The sequence below is a fragment of the Trachypithecus francoisi genome, unplaced genomic scaffold (genome assembly GCF_009764315.1).
Source record: "Trachypithecus francoisi isolate TF-2019V2 unplaced genomic scaffold, Tfra_2.0 Lachesis_group17, whole genome shotgun sequence".
In the NCBI taxonomy this organism is placed as follows: Eukaryota; Metazoa; Chordata; class Mammalia; order Primates; family Cercopithecidae; genus Trachypithecus; species Trachypithecus francoisi.
The window spans coordinates 60,789,519-60,801,254 of NW_022681462.1; the positions used below are offsets into that span (position 1 = coordinate 60,789,519).

Genomic DNA, 11,736 nt, shown 5'->3' on the forward strand with positions numbered 1-11,736 from the left:
AGTGGTATTTGAACTGGGTCGCATAGTCTTGCTGGGACTCCTGTGGAAGCGAGCAGGTACAGCAGGTACAGCAGCTACCGCAGCTTGTGCACTGGGGCTGGCAGAAGCTGGAAGCAGGCCAATCTTGAAACGTAGCGTCCAAGGCCGGCTCCAGCGTGTTCTGGTCATTTCATCAGGAAGGAATTAGCATTCCTATTATCTTTCTTCCCAACTTGCTGCAGGACGAACCAAGAGACCTGAAACAACGGCCCTGTATAGGAGAGGCGGAGCGGAGTTGGGAGCCGGCTTTGGAATCTGCCCCATCCGGATCCGCCATCCTACGTCGCACGTGGAACTACGTTCCTGAGGGCTTCCGGGGTTGCCTAGCAACCTGCCGGGCCCCTAGGGCGTCCAGCGGCCCAACTGGAGTGGAGCCGAGTGTCGCCCTCGGGAAAGCAGGTAGAACTACGTCAGTCCCGCCAGTGCTGGGCGCGGGCCCATTACACGTGGACTCACTAGAGCCTTCCTCATAGCCCGCCGTCGCGCAGCGGGAGGGGCCTGGCGGCGCCAATGGGCGAGCGGTAGGGAGCGCGCGTGCGCAGGGTAGGTCGTGGGGGCGGGGCGAGGCCGAGGAAGAGCGTTCTGGGGACGGAGGCTGGTGAGGCTCACGTTGGAGGGCTTCGCGTCTGCCTAGGAGCCCGTAAGGGTGAGTGAAGTAGCGCACAGTCCGCAGCGGGCGGGATCCCGGCGCCTCTCCTTTGGGCTGGGGGCTTGGGCTCAAAATGAGAGGCTGGAGCTGTCTAGGGGCGGGGGCTGGGCCCCCAGGCCGTCTCGGGACGCTTAAACGGCTAGGAGGACGGCCTGTCTCCCGGGGCGGAAGCCTGTGCCCCATCGGGGCTCTGGAGCCAGACGGGGCCGACTGGGCAGATCTCCGCCCCCTTCGCTAGTCCCTGGGGGCCCCAGGATCGTCCTGTGGGACCAGCTGTGTCGGGTGGACACTGCTCCTGGCCCGGACCAAAAGCAGCGGGCCGGAGGCTTTACTCTCCGTCTGCTCCTTGTTCCCCCATCTCCCTCTGGGGGAAACCTCGGGTCCCGTCGTGCCCGGCGGGGGAAGCTGATCTCCTATTTGTAGTCCCTCTCTGGGCATGACAGTGCCATCCACCCAGGTGCCCAAGCCAGAATTGGGCATCATTCTCACTTGCTGCACTCCTTTACCCACCCACATCTAATCCCTCGCAAAGCTGTCTTGGATACGTTCATTCTCTAGTCCCATCCCCCTACCCTACCTAGTTCAGGCCACCTTTTCTCCTCTGAACTACTTCGGTGTCTTCCTGATGATGCCTGCATCTCTTCTTCATCCTTGTAGTTTGTACTATACAGAGAGGCTAGAGCTGTGGTCTTAAAACAGAAATCTGATCATGTCATCAGAACCGTCCCCCCATTCCCTTACCACCCTTCGTTGGATTCTCATTGCTTTTCCAAGCTCTTGAACAGAGCTTACAAAGCCCTTCAAGACTTGTCTTCTTTTAACTTTAGATTCATTTGTCTCCACACTACTGTGTCTTCAACCATACTGTATCTTTTTTGGTTCTTGGATCAGAACTAGTTCCTCCTGGGTTTACATGTTCCTTCAATATGTTCGTAATGTCTGAGGCACTGTCCTTTGGTTGAAATAATCCTTCTTATCCTTCATGTGTTATTTCAGTTGTGAGTTGGTGATTTCGTGGTACCCCACGAGTGTCTGCCTGCTGGTGTCTCTTTTCTACCAGGTTGTAATCTGTGTGAGAGGAGTTTATTGAGGTCATATTACTATCTTCAGCACCTTGTGCTATTAGTACGGTAATTAAATGTATAAATGAAGCATGGGTGCTCCTTGCACTCCCTAGATGAACAAATAGATCAAGTTATTAATATTAAATGCCTGCTTTTTCAGAACCAATTCTCAACCCTCAGTCCGTGTAGAGGTTTCTTTAGCCTAGGAAGTTGGTTATTTTCTTGCCTTCGTTCCAGGACCATAACAGGGGTAAGTGAGAAAGTACTGGTCAGTTTTTCTTTGGTATTAGCTGTGGGTACAGGATATCTGGATGTTGGTGAGTGTGGCTGCTTTGGGTTTGAATTCTTAACCAAGAAGAGCCCCTGATCTGAGGGAGAAGCTGCTACTAGCTGCTGGCAGGAAGGCTGGCCCCAAACTCTTAGTGCTGATAGGACTGATGACACAACAGGAGGGAAGGGTTGGGCCAGGTCAAACCACTGGAGGGCCCCAAAGGAAGTTCCAACTTAGGCTAAATCTGCTGTGGGATAGGGAACCATACACCTAGGTGCCAAGACTCACTGCCCTGATTCAACCATGAGCCAGGTCAGCTCAGCAGAAATCAATAGGGTAAATGAGAGACAGAGGAGCGAGGGTCCTGACTCTCAGAGAGGGAGAAAAAGAGAAAAATGGAAAAGGAGAACAACCTGTGATCGTATGTTCAGGTCAAATGAATGTGAGAGGCTGCAGACTGAGGTGGGATGAGAGAGCAATTGTTGTTGGCTGGAAGAATCCTGAGGTGACATTTGAACCTGTCCTGGAAGGAAGGTGGAGATGGACAGATGGAACCAGTAGGAGGGGAGGCTGTGGTCCAGGAAGAGGCTGGCAGAGCAGGAGGGGAGCACTGTAACAGCCAAGGCACTGGGAAGCGCACTGCTGCTGATGGTCCAACACTGCCCTCCCAGGACTGAGGCTGCGCCTTGTGAGGGCTGTCTCAAGGTATGGGTTGTGCTCTAAAGTCCCTTTGCAGAAATCTCTCCTCCCTTGTATTTTTCTTCAGCCTGGCCTTTATAATTTCCTAAAGAAAGCCAATGAGCTGGGGCTTATCTTCAGGCTGTTTGCCCATGGCTTTGAGCTAAGTAGTTAGAGCATGGATGATGCAACCTCCTATTTGGGCAGAGGGAGTTGCTTATGGTTTCTTTTGACTGTCAGCAGTTTAATTTGTTATATGGCAGTTAGATTCCATGTTTTCTATCTTTTCCTACCTTGCCTGCCTTCCTTCCTTTCGTCCTCTCTCTTTTTTTTCTTTCTTTTTTTTTTTTTTTGATTAGAGGAGTCTCGCCATGTTGTCCAGGCTGGTCTTGAACTCCTGGGCTCAAGTGATTCACTTGCCTCAGACTCTCAAAGTATTAAGATTACAGGCATGAGTCACCATGCCCAGCCTGATTTCCTGTTTTCAATGTACCGCTTGGAGCAATTTTTTTTCTGTATGTTTATTGATTTGCCTTTGTTACATTCCAATGGTTAGAAACCTGCAACACCAAACCAAAATGAGACAAGTTCAAAAATCAGTGGTTCTTGGCCTTTATCCTGCCTCCCTTAAAGAAGGGATAATTTGGACTCATAGTTACTATATTATTAATCACTTAGTTGATTTTTGGCGTTATCTAAATAGAATTTCCCCTGCCCCTGACACACACACCCCAAATGGATATGTTAAGCATCCAATCACATAGTTGGAGGAAATGGGGCCATAGGTTCCATGATAGATATCTCCAAAAGAAAAGTTTCATCTTCAGTTACAGTGACATTAAAAATTGGCAGCATATCTGCAAAGGTGGTCCCCCCAGCTCCCCAAGGACCATGGCACACAGGCTAAGAACCAGCAGCTTCTGTTCCAGGCACTGTGCCTTATACTAGGAATGTGGATTCAGTCCAAGTCCTCTCGAAGCCCATCCAGCAAGGGGCACTGACAAGTAATCAGCCAGTTTTTCAAGAATTCATTAACACACAAGAAAACAAAAGAAAAAAAAAAAGAATTCATTTGCAGCTATCATCACCTGTGGACAGGAGTGTTCTGAACGGAAGCACTTGGGAGCCTGTAGGAAGAATAACTACTCTAGACTTGGAAAGGCCTCACTAGAGGAAGAGATATTTGATGTAAATGAGTCTAAAAGGCTTAGGAGGAGCTGGATTCCCTTCTCTGATCCTTCCTGTCCCAGAACTCTAAGATGTGTGGTCAGAACAAGTTGTTCTGCTATGGCCTGGGCAGTCACTGCTAGGAGTTACCTGAAGCCTTGTTTTCTGGTACCAGGTACAGTGGCAGTGGCCTTATCAGGGTCTGGACACTTTTTTTTAAAATTTTTTTGAGACAGTCTCATTCTGTTGCCCAGGTTGGAGTGCAGTGGTGTGATCTTGGCTCACAGCAACCTCTGTCTCCTCTGTCTCCTGGGTTCAAGCAATTCTTGTGCCTCAGCCTCCCAAATAGCTGGGATTACAGGTGCACGCCACCATGCCCGGCAAATTTTTTTTGTATTTTTAGTAGAGACGGGTTTCACTGTGTTGGCCAGGCCGGTCTCAAACTCCTGACCTCAAGTGATCTGCCTGCCTCGGCCTTCCAAAGTACTGGGATCATAGACGTGAGCCACTGTGCCTGGCCAAGGTCTGGGCACTTTTATTTGGTAAAATTGGAAGTGTCGTTTCTGACTGTTTCTAAGTTATTTTCTGGAGATAAGAATTAAGTGGAAACTCCTTTTGTATCCCATCCATATAGTATTGGGACAAAATTATGGGATAGATTACACTGAATACATATTCATAAAAAAATGTAGTGATCTCGGCTCACTGCAAGTTCCGCCTCCCTGGTTCACGCCTTTCTCCTGCCCCAGCCTCCCGAGTAGCTGGGACTACAGGCCCCTGCCACCACGCCCAGCTAGTTTTTATTTTTGTATTTTTAGTGGAGATGGGATTTCACAGTGTTAGCCAGGATGGTCTCAATCTCCTGACCTCATGATCCACCCTCCTTGGCCTCCCAAAGTGCTGGGATTACAGGCGTGAGCCACCACGCCCGGCTGAAAATCACAATTCTAATCTCATATCTCAAGATAATCTTTGTTATTAGTTTGTGTATGAAATATACATTTTTATTTTACAAAAGTATAATATTATTTATAGCTTTTTTGCAGCCTGTTCTTTTTTATTCAATATATATTGAGCATTCTTTCCTATTACGTATGACAGATTGCTTTTTTTTTTTTTTTTTTTTAAACTACGGGTATGAAAGGTCTGAGATGGCCAGGCAAGGTAGCTCATGCCTGTAATCCCAGCACTTTGGGAGGCCAAGGCGGGTGGATCACCTGAGGTCTGGAGTTCGAGATCAGCCTGGCCAAGCTGGACGTGGTGACACACACCTGTAATCCCAGCTACTCTGGAAGCTGAGGCAGGAGAATTGCTTGAACCTGGGAGGCGGAGGTTGCAGTGAGCCAAGGTTGTGCCACTGCACTCCAGCCTGGCGACAGAGCAAGACTCCATCTCAAAAAAATAAAAATTAAAAAATAAAAAGTCTGAGACAGATTGCATTTCGATGTCACTGTTTAGTAGCAGACTAGATTCTAGGTGCTTTTAGCATCTTGGAAGTTTCTTCCTTTTTTTGGTGATGGGGGACAGGGTCTCATTCTGTTACCCAGGCTGGAGTGTACTGCAACCTTGAACTGGGCTCAAGCAATCTTCCCATCTCAGCCTCCTGAGTGGCTGGGACTATAGGGGTGCACTGCTACGCTCAGCTAATTTTTTATTTTCTGTAGAGATGGGGTCTCGCTGTGTTGTCCAGGCTGATCTCAAACTCCTGGCCTCAAGTGATCCTCCTGCCTCAGCCTCCCAAAGTGCTGGGATTATAGGTATGAGCCACCATGCCTGGCCTATCCTGTAAGTTAGACATCACAGTGACCATTGTCCCCTTTAAGGAGGAGGCCATGGGAAGCAATACTGGTAATGGGAAAAATGGATTTGGGAAATTTTTCTAAGTGTTGTAGGGTGGCACACTCACACTCTCAGGCTTCTGCCCTGAGAGCCTTTTAGGATGGGTAAGAGGGGCTATAACACCTCTACCTCCCAGCCCCAGGCACAGAGACAGCTGCAGCTTCGGAGCTGAGCCCTGTGTGTAGCGTGTGTAAGGGGATGACCAGTGCCTTATGGTTTGTCTTTACCACTGTTGGTTTGGGGCTGTGAACTACAATTGGCCTATTAGAAATCCCTGGCCTTGTTATCTAGCAGAATCTGTTTTGCCTTTTGGGAAGCGAGTGTTTGGTCAGGTCTTTTGTTTTTGTATGTAGGTCACCTGGCTGCCCTTCACCTTCCTTTTTGAGGTCAGTCTGTCAGCCCTAGGACAGACCAAGACTTTCCATTGAATCAACAATTATTAAAGGCCTGCCTGACTCTTGGCAGGTAATACTGGTGGGATTAAAGTTCTCCCTGCCCTCTGAGAACTTGCTCTGTAGCTGACTGTGTCATCTTATTGACCACAATTCCAAGTGTGGCAAACCCTGGGAGTTCCCGATAGAATCCTGATTTCTCCATAACTTTCCTTTCCAGTGCCTGCCTGCTCACCGTGGTTAAGTTACTTGCCACTGTCACCGACCAGGAGGTACAGAAGGAGGAGTTAAGGTGTTCTCCTGGTCCACTGCCGCAGACCTTGATCTGACCCGCCTTACCACTTCCCTTGGCTACCATGCTTCTGCCTCTAGTCTTGCTTTTGCCACTTCATGCCTTCCCCACTGTGCCTTCAGATGAGTCATTCTGAAACCAAGCTCTGATCTCACCTCCCATTCATGAATTGTAAGTGACTGTCCTCTTTCTCTGCAGGAGATGTCAAGCCCTGGCCTAGTGTGCAAAGCCATGTCCAGTGCAGCCTGTCTAGCCCTTGGAGCCACCTCTGTCCTGTCAGCTTCCTACCCTCTAGGCTGCAGCCCAGCTGAACTACTTGTAGTTTCTTTCCCGCTTGTGGGCACCTGCCACTCTGCTCCCACCATTCCTGTGGTCCTTCAGTCCCTGCATATCTGTCCAGACCCAGCTGCAGTGTCACCTCAGTCAGCCTTTTCTGATTTTCCTTTACCCGGAGGAGATTTCTTCCCCTGAACTCCTAGAGGGTTTTCTCTGATATTCTGGTATAACTTGCTGGCTGCCTTTCCTGGTGCTCTTGGTAGAAAATATTTCTTTCAGTGGACTGTAGCTTCTGGGAGGCAGGAATAATCTTCCAGTCCCTTCAAGCTTTCACGTGTTGCTTGGCACTCTGCAGGCACTTCAGGAAACCTCATGAGCCTTCCCTTGCCATGTGAGTGACTTGGAGTGCCCAGGGTCATCCTGTAGTCTCAAAGCAGAGCTGGCATTGGGCCCTATTTGACAAGCTGTCTTCCTAACCTCACTGCTTCATCAGGTTTCCCAGGATCATGCCATGTCAAGCCCTGAACGAAACCTTGGCTCTGATGCTCTGCCTTCCTCTTCTGTGTTTCCCGTCTCACAGATATTGATGACCATGAGATCCCTGCTCAGAACCCCCTTCCTGTGTAGCCTGCTCTGGGCCTTTTGTGCCCCAGGCGCCAGGGCTGAGGAGCCTGCAGCCAGCTTCTCCCAACCCGGCAGCATGGGCCTGGATAAGAACACAGTGCACGACCAAGAGTACGTATTCAGCCCGGGCTGTGGTCCAGGGGCCTTCCTCATCTGCAGCTGAGCCAGCAGCAAGGGCGTGCTCAGTCCTCCTTTCCTTCTTCCTGTTTCTATGGCTCCTTGACATTCTTCGAGGATGATTCTTATTCCTTATTGCCACCTATAAGTCAGGTATTCTTTTTTCATCATTGTATCACAGGTGAAAGATCTTTAGGCCCAAATGGGATAAATTACTTGTCTGAATCCAGTCTCTCCTTTTTTCACCACAGACAGACACACACACATACAAATAGACACACAGGTACGCATACACAGTGGTAGTAGCAGAATTCAGAAAATAGCTAAGGTTTCTTGACTATAACAAGACCTTTTTTTAATCAACACGTTCAAACATTGAATCATTTCTTGCAGCTTTTGTCTTGCACCAGTTAGCCTCATGCATTATACTCAGTTATCCTTTGTTTTTAAGGCTGAGTGCGGTGGCTCACACCTGTAATCCCAGTGCTTTGGGAGGCTGAGGCAGGTGGATTGCTTGAGCCCAGGAATTCGAGACCAGCCTAGGCAATATAGGGAAACCCTGTCTCTACTAAAAAATTAAAAAATTAGCTGGGTGTGGCAGTACATGCCTATGGTCCCAGCTGCTTGGGGGGCTAAAGTGGGAGAGTCACCTGAACTTGGGAAGTTGAGGCTACAGTGAGCCGAGATCATGCTTGTGCACTCTAGCCTGGGTGGCAGAGTCCCTGTCTCAAAAAAAAAAAAAAAAAATTGTTTTAAAAGACATATTTTTAAATTGGTGGCCTGAAAATGTTATAACAAAGTTTTAATAATAAAGGGGAAAGAACACCCTAATCCTGCCAGCATAACAGATAGTCTGTTTGACTTTCCCTGCTCCTGTCAAGGCCCTGTCTGTCTATCTCTATGTAATCCTCGAGTGTGGTCTGCCACTGTTGGTGTTTGTTTTTCTGAGCTGGAGGAAGTTTAACAACTTGAACTTTTCAGAGTCCTTAAGATTTCAGCGTGATCCCAGTGTCTCTGCCAATTGGCCTGAACCTGACTGTTGATTTTTAGACATATCATGGAGCATCTAGAAGGTGTCATCAACAAACCAGAGGCGGAGATGTCACCACAAGAACTGCAGCTCCATTACTTCAAAATGCATGATTATGATGGCAATAATTTGCTTGATGGCTTAGAACTCTCCACAGCCATCACTCATGTCCATAAGGAGGTAGGTGTGGCGGTGGCTTGGGGGGCTATATCACAGAAAGGCCTCCCTTTGTTAATTTGGTCCCCCGTCTTGTTGACTTGTGTTGTCCTTATGTGCCAAGAGTGCTGCTTCTCCACTGGGCATGGTGGCTTACATCTGTAATCCCAGCACTTTGGGAGGCCAAAGTGGATCACTTGAGCCAGGAGTTCAAGACCAGCCTTGGCACTATAGTGAGACCCTATCTCTACAAAACAAACAAAAATTAAAAAATTAGCCAGGCCTGGTAGCACATACCTGTAGTTCCAGGTACTCAGGTGGCTAAGGTGGGAGGATTGCTTGAGTCCAGGATGTCGAGGCTATAGTGAGCCATTATCATGCCACTGCACTTCAGCCTGGGCAACAGAACGACGCCTTGTCTCAAAAAAAGAAAAAGAAAAGAAAGGTGCTGCTGCTGCTTTCTCTTCTGTGTTCTGCCTCTTTCTGTTCAGCGATCCTTCCGGAAAAGGATAACTTGCTGAGGCAGAAGTCCCAGGGCTGGGCATTTGTATCTTTAAGTGATACAAGCATTTCTGATACACACCAGAGTATGAGAGTTAGTGCCTAAAAGACAGACCGCATTCAAACTGCAGAGCAAGGGAGAAGTTATTCCATTTGGGAAGAATGGTGAATTGAGACCAAGGGATTCAGGGACATGGCAATATTTGAGGGCTATGTGATACTGTACAGTGCTCCAAAGTTTCTGAAGCACTTTCAAGTAGGTTAGAGACCTCATTGGATCTTTGCAACATCTTGAGTAGGCAGTGGCAGGCATTGTTAATACTTCCATTTTCAGTGGCATGTGCCCATAGTCCCAGCTACTCATGAGGCTGAAGTAGGAGGATCACTTGAGCCTGAGAGGTTGAGGCTGCGGCAAGCTGCAATCTTGCCACTGAACTCCAGCCTGGGCAATAGAGCGAGACCCTGTCTCAGAAAACAAAAAAACAAACAAAACCCTCCTGTTTTCTAGGTGAGGAAACTGAAATCAAGATCTTGTGCCAGGCTAAGCACAGTGGCTCATGCTTGTTATCCCAGCACTTTGGGAGGTTGAGGCAGGAGGATCGCTTGAGCCCAGGAGTTCAAGACCAACCTGGGCAGCATGGCGATATCCCATCTCTACAAAAATTAGCTGGGCATAGTGATGCTCGCCTATAGTCCCAGCTGCTGAGGTGACGGGGTGGGAGGGTAGTCTGGAGGAACACCTGAGCCTGGGAGGTCGAGGCTGCAGTGAGCTGTGATCATGCTATTGGACTCCAGCCTGGGTGACAGAGGCAGACCCTGTCTCCAAAAAAAAAACAAATCCTTGTGCCTCCACGTTTAATGTCATTCCCCTTCTGCCACACTGCCCTCTATAGAGAGGAAGCAAGGCAAAGTTAGCCAGGTGGGTGGGGTTACATTGGCTGCTAGGAGTGCAGGTGAGGTTTGAAGGCAGCAGGGAGCATGAACGGTTTTGCCCAGGAGAATGGCATTGTTTAGGGAAGATCCTTGGCTGTGGGAGACACACCGAAGGACATGAGGAGAGACTAATATTAGGCGGAGGAATTAGCGCTCGGCAGTCCTGGCAGATGAGGATGGTGGTGGTGATAGGAAAGGGAAGGGTGAATGTGGGAGATGTGACAAAGGAAGAACCAGCCAAGGATGTGAGCAGCCTCAGCCCACTATCCCTGGTCCTGGAGCATGGGAAATACTTTCTCCTCAAAGATCGTAACAGGTTCTGCTGATCAGCAGTGCCTTCTTCCTCTTGTTTTGATGCCAACTTGTTGTCCAGTTCGTCACTATTTCTATTTTATCAGGCAAATTTGTGCACAGAACTGACCCTCAGGAGGACTGGCACTTTTCCAATTAAAAAAGAATGAGCCGTAATGAAACAAATAAGCAAAAACCTATTTCGAAGGGCCTTCTTTTATCTGGCAAATGTAATTTCTCTACTGGATTATTATAAATTGACTCAATAATATATATTCTCTCTCTCTATATATATATGTATATATGTGTGTGTGTGTGTGTATATATATTCCTAGAAGTCGCCCCATACTCCATTGAAAGTTTTTGGACACATATGAGCGTGGACATTTGTTTTGTTTTTCTTTTTTTTTTTTAATAAACACTGCCCATGAAAGAACATGGATATTTTGGACATTAGCTAAGCACTTCTGGTAAAATGTGCAACTCATCATTGTTTAATTTGTATTTTGTAGGAAGGGAGTGAACAGGCACCACTAATGAGCGAAGATGAACTGATTAACATAATAGATGGTGTTTTGAGAGATGATGACAAGAACAATGATGGATACATTGACTATGCTGAATTTGCAAAATCACTGCAATAGATGTTATTTGGCCATCTCCTGGTTATATGCACATGTGACCCGTGATAATGTGATTGAACACTTTAGTAATGCAAAATAACTCATTTCCAACTACTGCTGCAGCATTTTGGTAAAAACCTGTAGCAATTTGTTACACTGGGGTGAGAAGAGATAAGAGAAATGAAAGAGAAGAGAAATGGGACATCTAATAGTCCCTAAGTGCTATTAAATACCTTATTGGACAAGGGCTTGCTTAAAGCATCTGTATTAGTCTGTTTTGATGCTGCTGATAAAGACATACCCGAGACTGGGAAGAAAAAGAGTACTTGGACTTACAGTTCCACATGGCTGGGGAGGCCTCAGGATCATGGCGGGAGGCGAAAGGTGCTTCTTACGTGTCGGCAAGAGAAAATGAGGAAGAAGCAAAAGCAGAAACCCCTGATAAACCATCAGATCTTGTGAAATTTATTCACTATCACGAGAATAGCACAGGAAAGACTGGCCCCGATGATTCAATTACCTCCCCCTGGGTCCCTCCCACAACACGTGGGAATTCTGGGAGATACAATTTCAAGCTGAGATTTGGGTGGGGACACAGCCAAATCATATCATTCTGCCCCTGGCCCCTCCAAATCTCATGTCCTCACATTTCAAAACCAATCACGCCTTCCTAACAGTCCCCCAAAGTCTTAACACTTTTCAGCATTAACCCAAAGTCCACAGTACAAAGTCTCATCTGAGACAAGGCAAGTCCCTTCCACCTATTAGCCTGTAAAATCAAAAGCAAGCTAGTT

The 11,736-nt window shown here is 47.8% G+C and overlaps 1 protein-coding gene across 2 annotated transcripts; it reads left to right on the plus strand.

Moving 5' to 3' along the window:
- The first annotated feature begins 548 nt into the window (after nucleotides 1-548).
- MCFD2 (multiple coagulation factor deficiency 2, ER cargo receptor complex subunit) lies at nucleotides 549-11,262 on the plus strand. 2 transcript variants are annotated; one of them, XM_033175799.1, is made up of 4 exons: nucleotides 549-685; nucleotides 7,248-7,402; nucleotides 8,459-8,618; nucleotides 10,832-11,262. In XM_033175799.1, exons 2-4 carry the CDS (start codon nucleotides 7,254-7,256, stop codon nucleotides 10,961-10,963), a joined length of 441 nt encoding a protein of 146 aa, XP_033031690.1. In that variant the 5' UTR covers nucleotides 549-685; nucleotides 7,248-7,253; the 3' UTR covers nucleotides 10,964-11,262. The 2 variants fall into 2 exon arrangements, with proteins under 2 accessions (XP_033031690.1, XP_033031691.1); XM_033175800.1 differs by lacking the exon at nucleotides 7,248-7,402 and having other exon boundaries at nucleotides 585-685; nucleotides 10,832-11,200.
- Nucleotides 11,263-11,736: the final 474 nt, after the last annotated feature.